At 39.3% G+C, this 21,732-nt stretch overlaps 1 protein-coding gene across 1 annotated transcript in view; it reads left to right on the top strand.

Moving 5' to 3' along the window:
- The window catches only part of LOC149021178 (Small GTP-binding protein), a 76,395-nt gene that overhangs the window by 12,529 nt on the left and 42,134 nt on the right, over positions 1-21,732 (top strand). The window contains exons 4-9 of the mRNA XM_089149440.1: positions 656-712; positions 11,814-11,879; positions 15,400-15,462; positions 15,907-15,951; positions 16,151-16,251; positions 20,242-20,338. Coding sequence (XP_089005566.1) covers positions 656-712; positions 11,814-11,879; positions 15,400-15,462; positions 15,907-15,951; positions 16,151-16,251; positions 20,242-20,338 — 429 coding nt within the window. The remainder of the gene's footprint in view (positions 1-655; positions 713-11,813; positions 11,880-15,399; positions 15,463-15,906; positions 15,952-16,150; positions 16,252-20,241; positions 20,339-21,732) is intronic.

Below are 21,732 nucleotides of genomic sequence, written 5' to 3'. Positions count from 1 at the left end.
ATCTTCAATATGTGAGGTTTTATGCCAGCACTTGGCTTACTTAGTTGGCTTTTGATTCCTTCCTCTTGAGGGGGTGTTGCACACTTGCACCCAAGAAAAAAGTGGCTTATGATCTTTAAGTAACTATGCCACTTCATGCCTTAGAGGTTGACCATGCTTGAGTCTTCCAATTTGGTTTAGCTTGATAATGTACTGTCCACTTTCTTTTGGAATCGTTTATGCACACTTTGGATCTTGAGAGCTGAGACAGTAATTAGATGTACCAATAACATTGCGCTTTTTGGGAAACAATGACGTGTTAGAATCAACCAAAAGCATATCAAATAATACAATTAAAACAGGCACTGATGTATGCTTTTTGATCCTTCAGGATGTTTGGGCTTCACTTGCTCTTTGACAATTAATGTATCTTGTAGTTGTTGTATTATATTCTAGGTTCTCCTCTAATCATGATATTTGAACTTTTTTAAAATCTTGATACCTACTCAAAAAAAAAAAAAACATTCTTTTAATCCTAGCCGAACCAGGGGGATTCCTTCAGATGCTTCATAATTCATTGTTCCCAGCAGTACTTATTCTGATCCCCAGACATGATGGAAAACAAATTACTTTTGATATTTTGGTTGCTGTCATAACTTACTGTTCTGTTATTTAGGTTTCTCGTTCTCTTGCTGCTTGTGAAGGTGCTCTCCTCGTTGTGGATGCCTCTCAGGTACAATTTTCTTCTATTTATTGTTTTATTCATTTAATAAGTTTTATTTTTCACTTCTAATTAGGCCAGTGTGAGTTCTCTTCCTTATGGTCTTGATTAAGGGAACAGGGTTGGTTAAATGGAGTGACCTACAATTGGCCTGATCAGGTCTTAGGTCATTCATTCTGGTTTCTTAGAATGTAGATGCAATTCTAGTTCAGATTGTGATGGATCATGAACTTTATAGGACGGTTTAAATGTTGAATACCTATTTTTATAGTTGGTTCTATTACTTATTCCCCCTCTTTTTCCCTTTCATTGTTGAGTTCCTTTTTATTGTCGAGTTCCTCAATATCTTGTTATCTTCTGATGCTCTGCGCCATCTGCCTCCTGTGGTTCCCATTGACAAGGCTACCTTTACATGGGGAAAAGAGGATGGAAACTCTTCATTAATCATCAAGCAAAAATCCGTAGATTAGGGTTTAAAGTTTTAAAAGTCAGCATCAGCCTAGGTAAGATAACCAATAATGTTAGTCAAGTAAAAGAATTTAATGAAATGAATTGAAGGGTGATGAGTAGTTGCAGGTAAAGAATTATGTTGGTTGCAGAACCCAATATATAAAATTCAGTTCTTGAAATGAGAAGAAACGAAAATGAAAATCTATTATGTTATTCATCTGAAAAAGTAACAGTTGAAAGGGGGAAAAACCTCACTATGCTGAAATAAGTAGTGCAAATTTGGTGTAATCCTGTTTGCAGAGAAATAATTTAAAAGAGTAGAAGAAAGAGCAAGAGAATGGTAAAAACGCGAAAAAGGTATCCACTGGTTCAATGGACATGGTTTGGAAGAGAATAGTTCTTGTTTCTTAAATCTGGAACATAGTAAAAGCTTTCTCAATTTACACACCTAATCAAGGACTTATATCAGTGACTGGTATTGTGTGAGGAGGGTTATTTAATACACGTATAGTGTTGTACAGATGCAAGATAATTGGATACTTAATTGTCACACAGAGAGTTATGTTTGAAGTTATCTTGTGTTTGTTAAGTGATAAGGACTCCTTTTTGAGTCACTTGGCATTTTGGGTTGGTCCAAGGCTGTGCTGACTGCTGCATCAAAACTGCGGGGTTTGGAGGGGGGTAAAATAATAGAAAAGAAAAAAACTCAACCACGAGTTTGTTAAAAGAAAAAAGCAGCATCACTTGATCAGCATCCACAACCTTTGGCTTTGATGAGGCCATGATTCAGTGCTCCTCAATGGTGGGTGGCCCTGGTGGGTATGATAGCAATGGCAATTTGTAATGTAGTGGAATTAAAAAAGAAAAAACGAGAAAAATGGCACTAGAATAAAAGGAGAGACAATTCTGGAAAGGGAAAAAAATGGAATAAGAACTACTGGGGTGTGTGTAAATGAGTCAGTTGGGGGGCCAATATGGAAGTAATTTGAATTATCAAAATGAGTAGGGTGACAGGGGAAAACAGTCACGTTTTAAAATGTGGGGATGGGGGTAGGTTGGTAGAAGCACAAACTAATAAAGAAAGGGTTAAACTGAAAAAAGGGAATCAAAGATGGGACAAGGGTGTCATGGGTAATTTTTTTAACTTAAAAACAAACTCAGTAAAAGGAACTTGAAATTTCAAACAGAAACAGAAGGTGCATTAAAGCCCTCCCCCCCCCCCGGGGGGGGGGGGGGGACGGGGTTCTTGGGGAAATAAAAAAATTTAAAAAGGAAGAAAGGAAATTGGGGGTACGTATTATTATCTAACAAAGAGGGAAAGAGGGAGGGTGTTCTACTTGGCACGAGACTCAGAAAGGGTGTTGGATTCTATTAGGAGTCTAATAAGAGTTTGTATAGGAGTTAAATTAGAGTTTGTATTCATATAAAATTCTATTCCTTGTAATAGTCTACTTACCACTTAATTATAAATAGAGGGCTTGAGATCATGGATCAATAAGCCATTCTGCTACAATCGTTTCTTTCAACATGGCATCAGAGCCTAAGTTCGATTAGGATGTTCTTCTATTTTTCTCTTTCTTCAAACCCATAAACCCACAGCAGATTATTCTCCAAAACCCTTTGCAGTTTTTTTCTTGTTCTTCTACAACCTAATTCTGCAACCATCGTTTGGCAGGAATTTTTTCCCTTTTCAAACCCATCGCACCCCACCGCTGCACTATTGTTTCAGTTCCACCTCGAAGACCAAAGAAGAAAAAAAAAAAAGGTAAAGAAGAAGAGAAGAAGAATCACAACCTGCTGCTGCTTCTTGCGATTAGGAAAACAGAATCGCAGGCCGCAACCTGCTGCTGCTTCTTGCGATTAGGAAACAGAATCACAGGTGCCTGCTGCTGCTTCTTGCGATTAGGAAAACTGAATCAAAGGTGGCTGCTGCTGCTGCTTCAGCTAGAGATTGCATTGATCGCAAACCCTCGCAAATCCATCACAACCAATTTCTTTTCTCGGACTGCAGTGGGCTCGACCAAAAAGAAAAGGAAAGAAGAAGAGAAGCCAACATCACCATCGCCTTCACCTTAGCTGCTGCTGCTTCATCTTCCCAATCGTGCGCAACACAAATCTTCGATTTTTCAGTTTTTTTTCAAAAGGTGAAGACTAAAGAACTGCAGACAATTTTTTCAACATGGCAACTATCAATGGTACTACTGCTCCCACCGGCCTTGAACATTACCCCAATCTTCATCCTCTTTCGGTAAGATTTGATGGGACAAATTATTTGATTGGTCCCGATCTGCTTACTTGACTATTGCTGGAAGAGGACTTGTTGGATACATTACGGGCACCACTATCAAACCTACTACCACAGGCGTTTCACAGGATAAATGGATCTCGAATGACTCTCTTATTATGTCATTTCTCTTGAATTCCATGATTCCAAATATTTTCCGTGGATATCTATTACTTGATACTGCTGCCCAAATCTGGAAGGCTACTACTGAAACATATGGACAGTTGGGGAATGATGCACAGGTTTATGAGCTACAAAAGAAGCTTCATGAGACTACCCAAAAGGAACCGATCGTGGGGCCCACTATTATGCTGAGTTGCGATCTCTTTGGCAAGAGTTGGATCATTATGGGGATTATCACCCCACTAATCCAGATGATGTGGCGACTTATAAGAAGCACATTGATAAGATTCGAGTATATGACTTCTTGGCCGGTTTGAACGTGGAGTACGATCAGATCAGAGTACAAGTCTTAAGTTGTTCTCCCTTTCCTACACTAGAACAGTCTTATGCTCTTGTTCAGTGTGAGGAAAGTCGTCGATTAGCCATGCTTCATACTCCTATTATGGAGAAATCAGCTTTACAGTCTGTTCGCACTAAATCTGATCTGGCTAAGGAGATTGTCAAATGTGAGCACTGTCACAAACCATATCATACTAAGGAAAATTGTTGGAAACTCCATGGGAAGCCTGCTGATTTTGAGCAAAAAAGAGCACAAAAAAGAGGAAAACCGAAAGCTCATATCTCTGAGACAGTTTCCACAACACCCTCTGCAGATGTTGGTCTCTCACAAGAGGAGTTAGCTACTTTGCGACGTATTCTGCAATCTTCTACTGCTGGTACAACCTCTACCACTGCTTCCTCTACTAATCAAACCAACTCCTACCTTGCTACTTCAGGTAAAACTTTTACAGGCTTCCAAGTTTCTTTAGTTTCTACTCCTTGGATTATTGATACCGGAGCCACAGATCATATGACAGGTTTATCCTCTTTTTTCTTACAATATTCTCCAACTTCTGGAAAGGATAAAATTCGAATTGCTGATGGCTCCTATTCTTCCATTGTTGGAAAATGGACCATTCAACATTCTCCATCCCTTTTTTGTCTAAAGTTTTACATGTTCCCTCTTTCTCTACTAACTTGCTCTCTATCGCAAGTCTTACACATGACTTGAATTGTAAAGTGACATTTTCCCCATCTTACTGTGTCTTCCAGGATCTGGTAATGGGGAAGGAGATTGGACGTGGTAAACTAGACAATGGACTTTATTTGCTCGAGCCGATTGAAGGATCTACTTCTGCTCTGACTACATCTTCTAATCAGGTCCATTCGGTAATATCAGACCTTTATCAGTGGCACCGTAGGCTAGGTCACACCCCTTTAGGAACTCTTAAGAAAATATTTCCTGATTTAGTTTCTTCTTGTAATGAGGATGATTTTTTTTTTGTGAAGCCTGCATTTTTGCGAAGCAGACTCGTTTTACTTATTTACCTTCTCTTCATAATAGAAAAACTATTCCTTTTCTGTTAATTCATACTGATGTGTGGGGTCCCTGCCGACGTGTTCTATCATTGGCCATAAGGTATTTTGTTACTTTTATTGATTGTCACTCTCGTTCTACATGGATTTATCTTTTAAAACAAAAAAAATGAAGTTTTCCGATGTTTTCGATGATTTTCATAATATGATTAAAACTCAGTTCAATGCCATTGTGAAGATCCTTCACAGTGACAATGGCACAGAGTATATTGATGGTGAATTTCAAAGATGTCTCTCTGACTCTGGCATAATACATTAGACCAGTTGTGTTGATACGGCTGCCCAAAATGGGGTGGCCGAAAGGAAGAATCGGCATCTTAGAGATAGCCCGTTCTATTATGATTGCTATAAATGTACTTGACCAGTGCTGGAGTGATGCTATACTCACTGGTTCTTACCTTATGAATAGGATGCCCAGTAGGATACTTGGTTTTAAATGTCCTAATGAGATTCTTCAGGGAGCCTCTTCTTTTGTTATTCCCCAAAGGTTTTTGGATGCGTGTGTTATGCCAGAATCATAGCCCACCAAAGTAAGTTGGCTCCCTGCGGCCTACGCTGCATATTTTTGGGGTATTCTGCTACTCAGAAAAGGTACAAATGTTATTATCCTCCCTCCAGGAAAACCATTGTATCCATGGATGTACTTTTTCATGAGTTTTGCCCTTACTATACACCTCTCCAGGGGGAGAGTCCTAGAGGAGAGGTGTTCTTTCCGACTATAGATCTTCCTTTCACACACCAACACAACTTAAGAGTCCCAGAAGAGTTTCTTGATCAGGGGGAGACTTCAGCCAGTATACCTGAGGACTCTCATCCTCCCCCTTCGATTTCTGAACCATGTGAAGAACCTAGCCAAGGGGAGACCACTCCTGTGAGACACACTGTTGGGGTCTTTCAAAACCAGATTGACCAAAATAAAGAGGTGCAGACTTATTAGAGGAAGAAATACAACCGGCTAAAGCAGGTGGAGAAAGGTGATATGTTACCATTTCAGTCTCCTGCTCCAGAATCAGATTCTACTGAGGTATCTTCTTCTAATCTTCCTACTGCTGTTAGAAAAGGGGTCAGATCTTGTACTCAACATCCCATAGCCAAATATGTTTCTTATAGCTCTTTGTCTGACTCTTACCGTGCTTTTATATCCTCTCTGTCATCTGTATCTGTTCCTAAAAGTTGGCAAGAAGCCTATGCTGATAAGAGATGGAAGGAAGCTATGGTAGAGGAAATGCATGCAATGAAGAAAAATGACACTTGGGAGCTGGTTACACTTCCTCCAGAAAAAAAACCAGTGGGTTGCAAATGGGTATTTGTGGTTAAACAAAATATGGATGGATCAGTCAACAAGTTGAAAGCTAGACTAGTTGCAAAGGGGTTTACCCAGACCTATGGGATTGATTATCAGGAGACATTTGCCCCTGTTGCGAAACTAAATACTGTCAGAGTTCTGTTGTCTGTAGCTGTGAACAAACACTGGAACTTGCATCAACTAGACGTAAAGAATGCCTTCCTACATGGGGAGTTAGCAGAAGAGGTTTATATGGAAATCCCACATGGTTTCTCCGATGACAATACTGCAGGGAAAGTTTGTCGATTGAAGAGGTCACTTTATGGGTTAACACAGTCTCCTAGATGCTGGTTTGGATGCCTCCTGAAGGCAATGACTTTTATTGGGTACAAGCAAAGCAATGCTGATCATACACTATTTGTCAAGAAGTCAAGTACTAACATCACACTTCTCATTGTCTATGTAGACGATATTGTCATCACAGGGAATGATGGTGAAGAAATTCAAAAGTTGAATGACTTTCTTGGCAGAGAGTTTGAAATTAAAGATCTAGGGAAGTTACAGTATTTCTTAGGGATTGAGGTGGCTCGATCAAATAAAGGTATATTCCTATCCCAAAGAAAGTATGTCCTAGATCTATTATCAGAAGTGGGAATGTTGCGGTGTAAAGCAGTTGATACCCCTATTGAAGTTGGAGCTAAACTTAAAGAAAAAGAGGGAGAACCACTGGACAAAGGAAGATACCAAAGGCTGGTAGGGAAGGTTATTTACTTGTCCCACACCAGGCCAGACATCGCTTATGCTGTAGGTATAGTGAGTCAATTCATGCATGATCCATATTTAGCTCATATGAAGGCTGTTATCAGAATACTATAGTATTTGAAGGGAACTCCTGGAGAAGGAATACTTTTGTCACCCACTGATAATCTAAAAGTAGAAGCATACACTGATGCAGAGTGGGCTGAATCTCCAGACAGGAAGTCAATTTCAGGTTACTATACCTTTATTGGAGGTAATCTAGTTACTTGGAGAAGTAAGAAACAGAATGTGGTAGCTTTATCTAGTACTGAAGCTGAATTTAGAGCTATGGTTCGTGGAGTTTGTAAGCTACTATGGTTGAAAGGCTTGCTGTAAGATATTGGAGTTCAAGTTCCAAACCCTATGATGTTATATTGTGACAACAAGGCTGCTATTAGTATTGCTAATAATCCGGTGCAACATGATTGAACTAAGCACATTGAAATTGACAGGTTTTTTGTCAAAGGAAAGTTGGAACAAAGGCTTTTCTGCATGCCTTTTGTAAGATCTGGAGACCAAGTAGCAAATGTTTTCACTAAGGGATTGAAAGAAAGAGATTTCCTTCCTATTGTAGGCAAGTTGGGCATGAGTAATATCTATGCCTCAACTTGAGGGGGAGTGTTGGATTCTATTAGGAGTCTAATAAGAGTTTGTATAGGAGTTAAATTAGAGTTTGTATTCATATAAAATTCTATTCCTTGTAATAGTCTACTTTCCACTTAATTATAAATAGAGGGCTTGAGATCATGGATCAATAAGCCATTCTATTACAATCGTTTCTTTCAACAAGGGGATTTGCAAAGAAGAAGGAATATTGCCGAATTCCAGGTTCTCAATAGTGATCAGGAGTAAGAAAAGCCTTTCAACTTTTTGTCTTTATATGGAATGTTTGCTCACAGTTACATAAACAAAAGGGGAGGGTGGGAGTGTCGTTGCACCAGTCAGGGAAAGCTAGGATTGCTGTGGTTGTCTACAGGAAGGGGTTTTCAAGGAGAGGAAAGAGATTATAGAGGGACAAGAGACAGAATTAAGAAAAAGGAAGGAGATGGATTATTTGGCTCTGATGCTACTTAATGGGAAACAGGGAAAGTGAGAAGAAGGAAAGGGAAAAAGGAAAGCTAAGAAGAAACAGAGTTGCAGGGAGATAGGGAAGAAATAACATAACTCACAAGAAGAAGAAGAAGGGGAGGGGGGGGGGATATGCACTTGCGCACACAAACTGAAGCTCTAATTCATCTATTCTGTCCTCAATAGATTTATTACAAGCTTATAGTAGTGAAAGAAACAGAATTCAGTGAGAAAACAATTATACTAGGACTCCTGACTATACTACTAGTACTTATTCTTACCAAATTAAAGATCTGCTTACATAATTATCCCAATAGAGAGACAAAAAGATCCCAAATATCTACTAGACTAAAAATCCAAATTGGACCTGGTTCTTGATCTGGCTTCCTTAAAAGGCTCTGCTGTATCACCCTCTCCTCAACTATTGGGGAGAAAACCCTAAGAAATTGTTGATGAAGCAGTCAAAGACTCCTCCCCCTTGAGGGAGAATGAATTTGGATGGAATGACCTGAAACCACCAGTCGCATGTGATGCAATGAAATATTCGCAGATGGACTACTAATTCCTGATCTTTCGATACAATTTGGAATAGCATCTACTTTGACGTCAGTTCTAACATCACCCTCTTCTATGGGTCATGGCCTTGTTAGCCTGCTTTTATATATCTTCACCTTTTCCTCTTCATACCTTCCATGGTCCCTTGTTTTTCCTCTCTTTGGTTATGATTTTTATTCATGCCAAAAGGGTGGGGCTGTCTTTTCCGGGGAAAGAAAATGAGAATTTTTTTTTCTTGGAGAGAAAAAAGGAAAAGGTGCTTTACCAAGTGTTTGATTAAACAACATAGATGCTGGGTTCAGTGCATAAGCCACATAAGAAAAGGAGGGGATAGAGAAAACATCATATCTCAGTTGGATAATCCTGAATGATTTCCCACTATTGGATACGTTTCAGAGAAGCAGCCAATACTATAAACTCTTCAGTGGCCAACTAGTCAGATTCCATCCCCAAGTACATCCTATTCGTATGAGAGTAGAACCTGCAATCACATCCAAAATTGACCCCAATGCCAGGTTGAGTTTCATAAATATTTCGTTAGCTCTTAGGTGGTGACTGGTTGTTTTGTTGGACTCTTAGTTGGATTTAGAGCCTAAGGGGTTACCACCTACCACTTCAAATTGCAGACCATTTGGAGGCCAAATTGTAAAGAATCTCTCAATTGGAAAAGGGGCTACTGCTGATTTGAGCCTTTGAGGACTGATGTCTAGTGGTGGAAGAAGAATGCTTGGTAACAACGTACAAATTGTCATTTGTCATCATATGATTTTGTCTCCCAGATACCCCTTCCTTTCATGTCAATCCGCCTAATCCTTTATCTAATTTTATTGCCTAGTATATCCTTATTTTTGAATACTAATCCATTTTGTGCCCCTCCCCCACTTACTCTACCTAACAGGCCCCTAATATTTCCGGGTAATTCCAAACTAAAACTAACTTAAAATCTTATTGATTGGGAGAGCCCAATCTAGACAAGCATTTTTGAACACCAGATTGCTCAGAAGTCAGAACAGGGATCGTTTATTTTCTCTTTAAAAAAGGTTAAATTTCCTACCTACAGAACAAATACATCAGAAAAAGAAAATATACTACTGTGAAATGGTGATGTGGAAGGATTATCAGGGCATTCATGATGAAACTGAGTGAAAGAACTGTCAGAATAGAGGTCACATTATATGGGAGGTGCCAAATCTCTGTGATGCTGTACATATCTGGACAGACCTACCTTGGACTGGTCCAAATCCTTTTGGGGAACTCAGATTTAGAGTTGGGTCTAAATATGATTTAGTCTTGTAGACATTTGAGATTTTATTATTTATTTTAAGGGAAGGTGGTAGCTGAACGGACGTGTGAATCTCTTAGCTGAACGTTTCTAAATATCTACCATCAGATTTGGTAAACTAATCTAAATCGTCGAACAATATTTTTAATTTTTCTCTTTTATTTATGGATTAGTTATGTTAAATCTTCTATCACCCGTTGTCATTTAAATGACATAAAAAAAAAAAAAAAAAAAAAACAACAAGAGCCTTTAACATTAAACTTCTATCACCGTCTCTTTGGAAACGATCAATGAATCTTGGGTTAATCATCAATGAATTTGTCGTTTTGGTTCTTGAGTTTCTTCCCTGCTTCCTACGAAATTGGTTGTGATGGCTTCTAATATTTCTTCGTCCTTTCCTCTGAAACTTACTGGTTCAAACTATTTGTTGTGGAGGATTCAGTTTTCTTCTCTTCTAAAAGGCGATGATCTCTTCTGCTAGCATCGGGTAGGGGTTGATTTTCAAAAGATAATGAAATCAACAGAGAACCTTCAACTCAAGCTTTCAAAACCCCATTAAATCTGTTCAAACCGAATCAAGAACACGCCTGAAACACGCCATTGCCAAAGAACCCTAGAAAATCTCCTTTCCAAGGGGGTGGAGGTTACTCGACTTTATCCAGTAAGTTATTAAAAAAAAAAAAAAAAAAAAAGGCGATAACCGGTGATGAAAATTACCCGTAAGTAGTGGGAAAAATCTTAAACTTTAACGAACGGTTCAAACTTAATTCTATAGATTTAACGGTAAGATCTCAACGAGTGTTCAGTAAAATCAATCTACACATCCGTTCAGCTACAATTTAGCCTTATTTTAATTGGAAAATTATGTAAACATATTTTAACCTGGGTAGGATGCATAGGAATAGTTCTAACTAGTTTTGAATTATTAGGAGCCCTAGTATAATGGTTCTTATTGAAGTTTGTTTCTTTTTTTTTATATGCTTGTAGTCAAAATATTAGACATATTGGGCATGGAACGGAAAAGAATGAATTATGTACATGTGCGCTTTCTTCTCTCCCCCCTTATGTGATTTCTTCTCAGGTTTCCCGTCTTTCTCCCTTCACTTGTTCCTTCTTCCTTCTTCCTCACTGACTCACTGTTTCTGCCATTACAAGCTGAAGAGGGAACTCTGGATCTTGTGGGGGTGGAGATGTAGGGGAGGGTTGGCAGAAGAGGTCAGACATAGAAGTATTTGATCAACTTTCCAAGTTGTTACTTAGTAAAGAATTAAAGATAACGTTATCATGACTTAATGGGGTCAGCTACATGGATCCTATCAAAGTGTAGAAATAATAGAATTAGAAAAATTAATCTGTAAGTAACAGAAATAAAATATGCAAATGAGGGAGTTAAAGCAGCATTTCCAGAACATCACCTATTAGTGGTCGGCTGCATGGGTTCTTGTCCTCAAAAAAATTCTATATGTGATCATACTAAGATTGTGCCCTGCAACATGCACATCCTTCTTTAATATGTCTACAGATAATTTCTTTATGGTAAATAAAGAAAAAAATAAGAAAAATTTTAACCTGTTCCACTGGTTCCATGGACAAACAGATCCACTTGAAGGGGCATGACTGAATTTCTTTTTGTAGAAAGAATATTACTAGTTGATATAGCCAATAAGGGAAGGGTTTGGTTTGGGATGGTCTAAACTCCTTTGCTTATCTTGGTCCATTATTCTCACCTCACAAATATTTATTGCTTATGTTGTATTATGAATTTATGGAATCCAAACTTGTAGTATTGGTATACTCTACGTGAAAAGAAACACAGTCTTCATACTGGTAACTGATGAACACTGCACTGCAGGGGGTGGAAGCTCAGACATTGGCAAATGTTTATCTGGCTCTAGAAAATAACCTTGAAATTATTCCTGTAAGTGCTAGCATGACAACTAATGGGTATGCTCTTTTTTTTAATCAATTATTATTTGTGTGACTTGGTACGTTTTGGAAAGTTCCTTGCCAATGGTGCTGTACTTATTGTCAGTCAACAATGTGTATTGTTGCTGGGTCCTTAGATGAAGTATTCTTTACAAAATGCTGCTAGTTTAGATATTGCTGCTTTTCTCTATTTTTTTTGGATGTCTTCTTCTTGTTGAAGTTTTAGGTGATGGCACGATTGATCGTGACATTGGTATTATTCTCTTTCCATAGGGTTGTTTAAAATAGAATCAGAAAGATGATCTAAATAAATGTGTAAACACTGTAATGGTTTTCAAGGTAACTTTTATTCAGCATATCTTTCCCAAATAGGTCTTTCATCTTATTTTCCATTTTTATTTATGAATCAAATTCACTATATAGTCTTGATAAATGCCGTCACCAGTCACTTCTTTAGGTTCTCGAACCTGCAGCTTCCGCATTGATAGGGCAGCACGGAGAGAAAATAGAACTAGAAAGGCGGGTTTCTAAATCTTTTCTGCATCTTTTCCCATCCAGAGATTTCTTCTTCTTCTTTTTTTTTTTTGGGTTGTTGAATTGACTGCACTATTTGGCCTTGATAAACACCATCTCCTGTTGACCTTTTTAGTCTCTTACTGCTAGTTTTTACTGGCAAATCTTATTCATCATAAATGTTTTTGTTTTTGATTGCGCATCTTCTTATTTCAAGTCCGTAAATTTGTTGAATCACCTACCACTTGCCTATGGTCTTGGTTAATTTGAAAGACAAAATGTCAGTTTGTTAGCCACCATAAATCTGTTGCAAAACCCAGAAAACATGAAAGCTGAAACTGCATCATTTTTGTGATGCAGATGCATCACTGAAATAGGCTTGTTTTATTAGGAACAGGTCTATGGTTGGTTTCAATATATCTTGGGCATTTGACCCCTTGGGTTTTCTGTGTAATAGGCCACTTTCATGGGGCCTGAAATGTGGGCTACTATGTTGCATTTTATTGGCCATACTTGTTTATTTTGGAGTTTTGAGAATTGAACCAGTTTTTCTGGTTTGAACCAGTGGTTCAGTTAAGTTGTTTTACAGTATCCCCTTTCTGGCTTGGGGAATATTCATTTGTTTGCATATTTTTCTTTGAAGTCTTTAGTGGGGCTAGAATTGGAATTTATTTTGAGTCTATTAAAGTTTCCTAGTGAGTTAAAGTAACCTAATAGGATAGGTATTAGGTTAGGCCTTTCCTTTTAGTTTAGGAGTCTATTGTGTCTTTATGAAGTTTGTATGGGAGATGAGTGTTGGACATGAATTTGATTGATAAAAAAGCTTTTGCTGCCTGATCTCCATCTTCAATTTCATTGTAATGCACATGCATTGATACACCACCCCTCTGGTTTTGGTGAAGGCGGCGATTGGAGGGTTTGTTGTTTGTAAACCCATTGTATTTAAGTTTCAAAGGAGTTCATAACAACTTGCGGCTGGTTTCTCTCTTGGCTCTCTCCCTATCAGGTACCTTGGCCTCCTGCTTTTTCCCACTTGTGTTAGGGGTCACTACTGCTCCTGTGCTTGACCTTATTGAATGAGAGAGCTCCTCTCCTATGCTGGCAGATTTGTCTTAATCAAGTCAGACCTCCAATCCTTCTACATTTACTGTTGCGGGGCCTTTACGCTTCCAGAATCTACTATCAAAACCATGGAGTCTCTATTTTGTTGCTTTCTCTAGAAGGGTCAAAGATCCTCTAGATTCCTCCACCCTCTCATCTGGTCCAAGATTTGCAAGCCCAAATCTGAAGGTGGCTTTGGCATTCATTGCATTAAAGATTATAATATTGCTGCCTCCTCAAACTCATCTGGAAAATCTCCACAAATGAGGATTCCATTTGGGTTTATTCCTACCTTAAGCGTGACTCCTTTTGGACTGCTTCTTTTCCCTCTAACTACTCTTGGATTTGGAGGAAGCCTTTGACCCTGTGCCCCCTTGCTCTGTAAGCTCTGTCCTCCTACATTGTAGACGGTTCTAATATTATTTTGGCTCGATCCCTAGCACCTTTCTGGCATCCTCTTCCATGTTGTGGTAGCTCAGGCTGTCTACTCCTCGGGAATCCCAAAAAATCCCCCCGGTATCTTCTTTCATTTCCTTGGATGCTAGGTCTCCCCCTTCCTCCTTTCCCCTCCCCTAGGAGCTTGACCTGATCTGGCCCTTACTTCCCCCCTGTCTGTCTGTGCCCCCTCGTGACAAGCTCCTCTGGCTTCCTTCCAGATCTGGTGTCTTCCCTACAGCTTTTACGTGGGACCTCGTCCGCTCCCCCTCCCCTCTTTTCCAAGGTCCAACCTTGTCTGGTTCACTGGACACATTCCCGGCCATTCCCTTACGGTTCGGAGAACCGTCACTCCCTGTCTTTCCACCCAATCCCTTCTCATTTGCTGCTCAATCCCTGCTCCCCCTCTTCTGCATTTTCTGCCCCTCCGATGGAGATATCGCCCACCTCTTCTTTGTCTGTCCCTTCACTAGACACATCTGGTTGCATGCCTTTGCAGACTTCCAGGTGCCCCAGGTTGTTTGAGACATGTTGGTTTGCTTCTGCCTTCGAAGGCCATTCCCTGGCAGAGCTGATGTTTGGTGCATACATCTCGCAGATTTGGATATTGCAACTTGTGCAGATGACCACCAAATCTAGATCTCCTGACTAGATTTGGAAGGCCATCTGATATGATGTTAACTCTAGATTACCTTGTCGCCCCCACAGGTCTGTTGTGAATACCCTATGGAACAGGCTCATTGTTGTTATCTGGGGTTTTGATAGCTCTCATTTGTCTTCTCCTAGGCTCTAGTAGTTTGGTTTCCCCCTCCCCCCTCTCTCTTATTATTTGTTCTTTCCCTTTGGGACGTTTATAATATATTTTTATTCACTGGAAAAAAAGCTTGAGGATGGTATCAGGAATCTGATCTGAATTGCAACCTTCTTTTAAGTTTGGAGCACTACTTCATAGCTGAGCCAGCAAATAGTTGCCCTATTTGGCAATAAAAATTTTAGAGTTTGAAACTCCTATGATAATATTAAAGTTTGAAACTAATTTTGGATAGAAGAGAACTTATTAAACTTCACTTACTAGGTTACACTGTTCTGTTAGAGCTTAGTGGTTCTTGTTTGTTAATGCTGAAGATTTTGTCTTGCTACTTAGCAAACGATCATATGATTGCATTGGAGATAAATCCGTGATATCTAGGTAAACCTTTAATAGGCTTTAAAAAACCCACTCTTGCAGCACATAAATGTACTAGAAGATGATTAACTGGCCATGTTCTTTTATACATGAAAACATATGTTAACACCATGCAGTAAAGTTGATACGCATACTATTGATTCTTAATGTATTTCCTCCTCCTGGTAAATTTGGATGGGTAAACTCTCTTCACCTTTCCTCAGTTTTATTGAGTTTTTGAGAATGGGAAATTTTTTCTGAATCTCTGACAGTTATGATTATTTCTGTTTAAATTCAGGTTTTAAACAAAATAGATCTCCCAGGTGCTGAACCATATCGTGTGTCACAGGAGATTGAAGAGGTTAGTGTGTGAGCTTTGCAGATAGTGATTGCTTTGTATCCTACTGTTGGTACATGTTTTTACGACTTTCCAACATTGATCAGAGGAATTTAGTCTAGATTATTTTAATATCTTTTTTGGGAAAGTTTTCTGTGGTACCAGTAGATATTGTAAAGACGAGTTCCTCTCCAATACGTGCATTTTTTACCTATTATTTAGCAGCAATATTTTAGAGTAACAAATGATAACCACTTCATTTTAGTAAAAATCTCTGGTAACTGAAAAACACAAGGATTTTTCGTCATCAGTTCATGAAGCATTTCTCGCATTCTTAGTACCTGTGTAGATGACAGTGGTATATTGTCCTATACATTGCATTTTGATATGTTGAGAAAGAAACAAGTCCATATGATGCTAGCTGTTCCAGAGAAAAATTCCATATTAACCATTCACCTTTATCTGTAGATTGTTGGATTGGATTGCAGTGAGGCGATTTACTGCTCAGCTAAGGTAATTCTGAAGTGCAATCTTTGATTTGTGTATGACTTGTGGCATCACATGTAGCTATAAAATGGTTGTAACTTTAAGATCGTCAAGGATTTCTACTTATTCTATTAGTTCTTGTTTTCTGTCCAGTGCCCTATTGTCTGCATCTTTATTGATTTATTTTATAAATTTCATTATCTTTGGTTTTGTCTTTCTATTGTAGGAGGGTGTAGGTATAATGGAAATCCTGAATGCCATTATCAAAAGGATTCCCCCACCCAAGGATACTGCTGAAAGGCCTTTAAGAGCTCTTATTTTTGATAGGTATCTATCTTAGCATTCTAGAAAGTAATTTCCAATACATCTTATATATTTATGTTTTATTATGCCATGGCATTCTTTACAGTTTGTGTTCCGTTGGTTGTTGAGATTTATAGCTCTATTTGTGTTTTTTTTTTGGATGAATAAATAATATATTAAAGACAAGGAAACAAATACAAGGTCTTAAGCAGAAGACCGGAGAGAAGAGCTAAGTCCCCAGGAGACAACAATGAGCCTGTTCCTTGGGGAATGATTAGCAGGGGGATGGGGAATGACAAATAGCCTAGAATAGACCTCAAAATAGATGGCGTTCCAAATCCTATCTATAGAGTGGGATTTGGAAGTCCATCTTCTAAGATTGTACTCCTACCAAAGGTGATGGATAGAGGCATAGTACACTAGCTTACCAATCCGATCACAGATGGAGTTTTCAGCAAAGTTTCTCAAAAACCAAGGCCAATCCTTGGAAAACCTGAAGTAGCTCCTCGAAGGGGCCAAATGGAGGCTAGGGCTTTTCCCCAGAGCAATCTAAAGAAAGGGGAAGAAAAAAAGAGGTGATCCAGATCTTCCAAACCATTCCAACAAAGGATACAACTGGGGCTGACTGGGATATGGCAGCTGATAAGGAAGGATTGGGTGGGGAGAGCAAGGTTAAGGGCTCTCCAAAGGGTTAGGGAGTGATAGGGGATGAAGCTTTTGAACTAGACCAAAGGGGCCAAGGTGGCTTGGGGCTGTGGGGTCGAAGGAGGTTCCAAGCAGAGGAAGTGGAGACGGCTTTGGTGGGGGAAGGCAACCAAATAGTGGTGTCACGCGAGGAGTTAGAAATAAGGGGAAGAGACCCCCAAACCTGTGTGAGAATGGGGAGGGGCATCAGGGACCAAGTGCATTCAAGATGAAAGAAGACAGGGGCACGGCTTTGGGGATACGGGTGTCATAAACAGCGTGGGGGCCAAAATGATTGAAGAGAATTTCCATCGGATGCCACGGGTCTAGCCAGAAGGAGGTGGACGTATTGGAAGCAATGGAAGTGGATATAGTAGAGATGGCGCGGGGGCACAACAAAATTATTTTCCTCCAGACCCATGAAGGATTGGACGACATTGAGGCAGTCCAGGAGGAGTCGGATCGGAGGAGGTAAGAATAAACCCACTTAACCCAAATGGAATCTTGCTTTGAGGCAATTTTCCAGATGAGCTTGAGAAGGCAGGCCATGTTAACATCAGAGATCCGATGAATACCCAGGCCTCCTTCAGAGGTAGGACGATATAGGGTTGACCAACTAACCGGATGGATGAAGTGAGAGGGTTCCTGCCCTTTTGAAAGGAAGGCACAAAATAGGGACTCCATTGCTTGGATTGTTGATTTGGGGATGGAGAAAACTCTGCACCAGTAGAGGTAGGAAGATTGGAGGGACGAGCGGATGAGAACCACCCTGCTAGCAAAAGAAAGAAGCTTGCCTCTCCAGAGCTGAAGCTTCTTGCGGATATGATCGAGCATAGGGAGAAAGTGGTGACGGGTGAGCCTACCAGGGATGAGAGGAAGGCCAAGGTAGACCACAGGAAAAGAGCCGGGCTTGAAGCCCTAGAGCTGAAGAAGGGAAGAGCGAAGTTGATTGGGGACACCGGAGAGAAAGAGAGTGGATTTATCAAGATTGATGTGGAGACCCGAGAGGGATTCGAAAAGGGAGAGAGCCGAGAGGATGGAAGAAATGGAAAGGTGGTCCGTTTTAGAGAAGATCATGAGATCAATAAAAGTGACTAAAACAATCTTAAGCCAGCTAGTGATGAGGATAGCTACTTAAGTGATCAATAAAAGATAAAACATTTATTCTAATGCAATTTCCCCTGCAAACTCTAATGTCCCATTCTCATTTCTCTTGCCATACCATACTAACATAAAATAGTGCTCTACTATGCCATCATATTTAAGAGTTGTATGCTGGTATATCACAAATATTTGTGTTTTTGCAGTGGATCTTCAAATCCAAATCTAGGTTATTGTCAGTCTCTACCTCTAATGTGTCCCTTGTTATTCCTTGTCCACAAACTTTCAGTACTAGGATGCCGTAAGATTCAAAACTGTATTATTGCCGAAAGGACGTTAAATAAATCCTTGACATGTCAACAGAAAGCTGTGAAATGTCAAAAAAGTTAGAATCTCTATGAAGAAAAGCTTACTTCCATCATGCATATTTCTGACTGAAACAGCAAGAAAAAAGAATAAATAACAAACATCTGTTAAGACTAACAACAAAAAACAAGAAAAACACAGCATATGAAGAAAAAAGGGAAATAAAGACACTTCACAATTTATCTACTGTCTAGTGGCAGCCTGCAACTAAGATGAGGGACTGAAACGTTTAAATGAGAAAAAAAAAGAACCACACTTATCCTTCATTAGGTGCAGTTATTATCCTTTGCAAATCCCTAATAATTTATCTCCCAAGTGCTAAAATCTTGGCTTGGTTAAATCCTAGATTCCAGGATAGAATGACTGAGACATGCCAACATCTCAAGCTATAGCAATTTGGCAAAGCAAAAGCAACTTTGACCCAATTAGGTTGTTGGGGAGGGGAGAAAAGAGGAAATTGAAAGAGTCAGCAATAAATCATTTAATGGCAAGTACCTTAATTGAATCACTAGTCTACAAGGCAAATGACCCCCCCCCCCCCCCCCAAAAAAAAAAAAAAAAAAAAAATCAAATCATGTAATGGCTTTGAAGGCAGGTTAGTGATAGAGCATTGAATTACAGCGAACGGATTGAAATGCAACGTCTGCATCTATCAAACTCTGACAGTCTGACCCATCATTGGACCATTATGCTCAACTGTACAATGCTCAGAGTCTTTCTTCTGCGCTCATCAAATCTTAACTATCCACTCCCAACCCAAAACCCTGCCTTAGTGGTACTACCATTCAGTGATGGATTGCAGCATATGGGCGGGCTATATTGCAACATTTTGCAACTGACGACCCGCCCAATCATTGCAGTCTGAAATCACAAACTAGAAACCCTTTACAGAAGTTGGGTTTTATGCAATAGTACTACTGTCCAGTGATGTTTGGAATCAGGAGGAGGTACTGGGAGAGAGACACAGAGAGAAGACAAGTGAACAGAGAGTGAAGACAAAGGGTTATCGAAGAACAGGGGTCCAAATGACTCCAACTCCAACTCTTGTCGTCCTCCTGCCACGGATGGAAGAGCTGTATCAGAGTATTGAGAGGATTTAAGCAGGATGGTTAATATTTTGAGTGCCAAAATCTGAATATACCCCTTCTAAAACTGTTTCACTTAAACCAACCTGCCCCCAATTTTTCCAACAGCTATTTGTTGTTGTGTCGAAAGTGTTTCTAGAAACAAAAATTTTCATAGATTTCAATTTATGTTGCAGAAATCATGTGAAAGAAAATGATTTGTCAAACAGTTTTCAACCGATTTTTCTGCTTCTTGAAACAAGAAACACCAGAAACTGTTTTCTCAGTGGGTTATCAAACAGGTCCTTAGTCTTGCTTATTAGTTTTACGCTGATGCTGATTATAGCTTTCTCACTTTTGTCTAATTTGCATGTTTTGTCATCTATTAGCTGCTGCAATCCCTTTCTTTTGTTTGCTATCTTCTCATTAGTATTTGCCTTTACCTAAGAGGACTTATAATCAGCCTTGTAGTTCCCCTAGTCCTTAGGGTTCCCCCTTCACCGTTTTTATTTGAAGATTATTTCATTTTTGCTTCCCAAGAGAAATTTTCATTCAGATTGATCAGTTAATTATAAAATCACTCAGTGGGCTTTCTTTGTGAATGGTGGGTTTGCAGACTGCAGGATATTTCTTTTGTCTCTCTTTTGCTCTCTTTTGTTGATATAAAAAGAGAATGCTAAAACTTGTATTCTTGTAGGATACGATTTTCTGTTCATCTCTTTATGTTTATCATGTTAAAAAATTTATCTCTTTGTGTTCTGCTTTTTCTGTTATGATATATGGTTTGCTACTTGTGCAGTTATTACGATCCATATAGAGGCGTTATTGTATATTTTCGAATAATTGATGGGGTAATAAAGAAAGGTGACAGAATATATTTTATGGCTAGTGAGAAGGTAAATGTCTTCTGCAAGTCTTCTTTTTTTTCATTTTTCTGTTTTTTCATAACTAAGCTTTGTATTAGAGAGGAAAGTTACGGAGTAAACAGCCCCCTAGAACCCCTCAAATGAAGGGGAGAGGACTTTTAACAGAGGGGGCATTCCCTTCTAACTAGAGTCAAAAACAGGTATAAGCACCCACAGCATTCCTGTAAAACCAATATGCTTTGCTCCCTTCTGAATCATTTCATTATGTTCCATAGGAAAAATCCTTACGGGTTCATACTACCTCATGTAACATATAGGCATTATGACTGTTATCCCACTTCATACCTTGCACTCTCCAAGGGCTTTCTCCCTTTAAGCATATCAATAGCCAACTGGAGATTCAGATTGATTTACGTTTCGATGAATCCCCTTTTGGTACAAAATTACAACCGTTTTAGACTTACAGTTAATTCCATTGATGGTGACATACAAGTGGTCTTCTTTCCTTGCATAAGCAATAGGTGCTTTGCCATTTGCATCCTTTGTCAGTCCTCCATATGATGCAGTGCTGCCAACTAAAGCTCCATCACAATGTAGCAGTACCATATCAAAGGGTGGTTTTGGCCAAGAACAAGCTCTTGGGACTCTATGTTTCCATTCAAAATGAATGCTTCACTTCTGTGCTGCGTATTCTGATTTCGATTCCGTTCCAATCTAATGTGTAATGCTTCACATTCGATCACTACATCTTTAATAATTGCTGCCATCACTTAGTGCATAGTTCTTGTTTTGCCTCCTAAATCCTGAAATTTCTCAGTCCAGAAGTGTGGAATGAGGCTAGTTCTTTCAGATGTTATCAAAACCAACCTTAGCTTGAGGTTTGAATTAGGGTTTAGAATTAAGGTTTGATGTTGTTAGGGTTTGGCTGGATAGAATGGGCTGAAACTTGGAGGGGAAGTAGAAGATGATATAGGGATATGATCTCCAAGTTTGGTTGGGTTTGGATGTCTACATTGGAAGATATGGGGTCTGTTGTCTTTAGGGTTTTAGCCTTTAGGAAGTGCCTCAAAAAATAAATAAAAAAAGGAGAAAAAAAAAAAGAAAAAGGTGAGATGGAAGGGGAATGGGATATGCTTGCTGCCACTTTCATAGATTTAGGAACCTTGACTTGAACCATGGTGGACATGGAATGACTTGAGTGAAGGCTGAATCCACAGCTGCAATGGAATCCCTGTTTGACTTACCAAGGGATCCTAATCTCATGTACTTGGAGGTTCCTTACCAATGCTGAGAACACTATTCTTGATGGAAGAGTAAAGCAAATCCACGACTTTGCTTAAAAAAAGTGGATTTTATTAATATGAATCTGTGAACTAATACTTGCTTAGGTGTGTATTTATAGCCTTACAATTGCATTCCTAGTT

This window comes from Hakea prostrata, chromosome 3 (genome assembly GCF_041222555.1).
Source record: "Hakea prostrata isolate BN-2017 chromosome 3, UWA_Hpros_2, whole genome shotgun sequence".
In the NCBI taxonomy this organism is placed as follows: Eukaryota; Viridiplantae; Streptophyta; class Magnoliopsida; order Proteales; family Proteaceae; genus Hakea; species Hakea prostrata.
The sequence above is the reverse complement of the archived record's forward strand: the minus strand, read 5'-3'. Positions and strand labels throughout refer to the sequence as shown.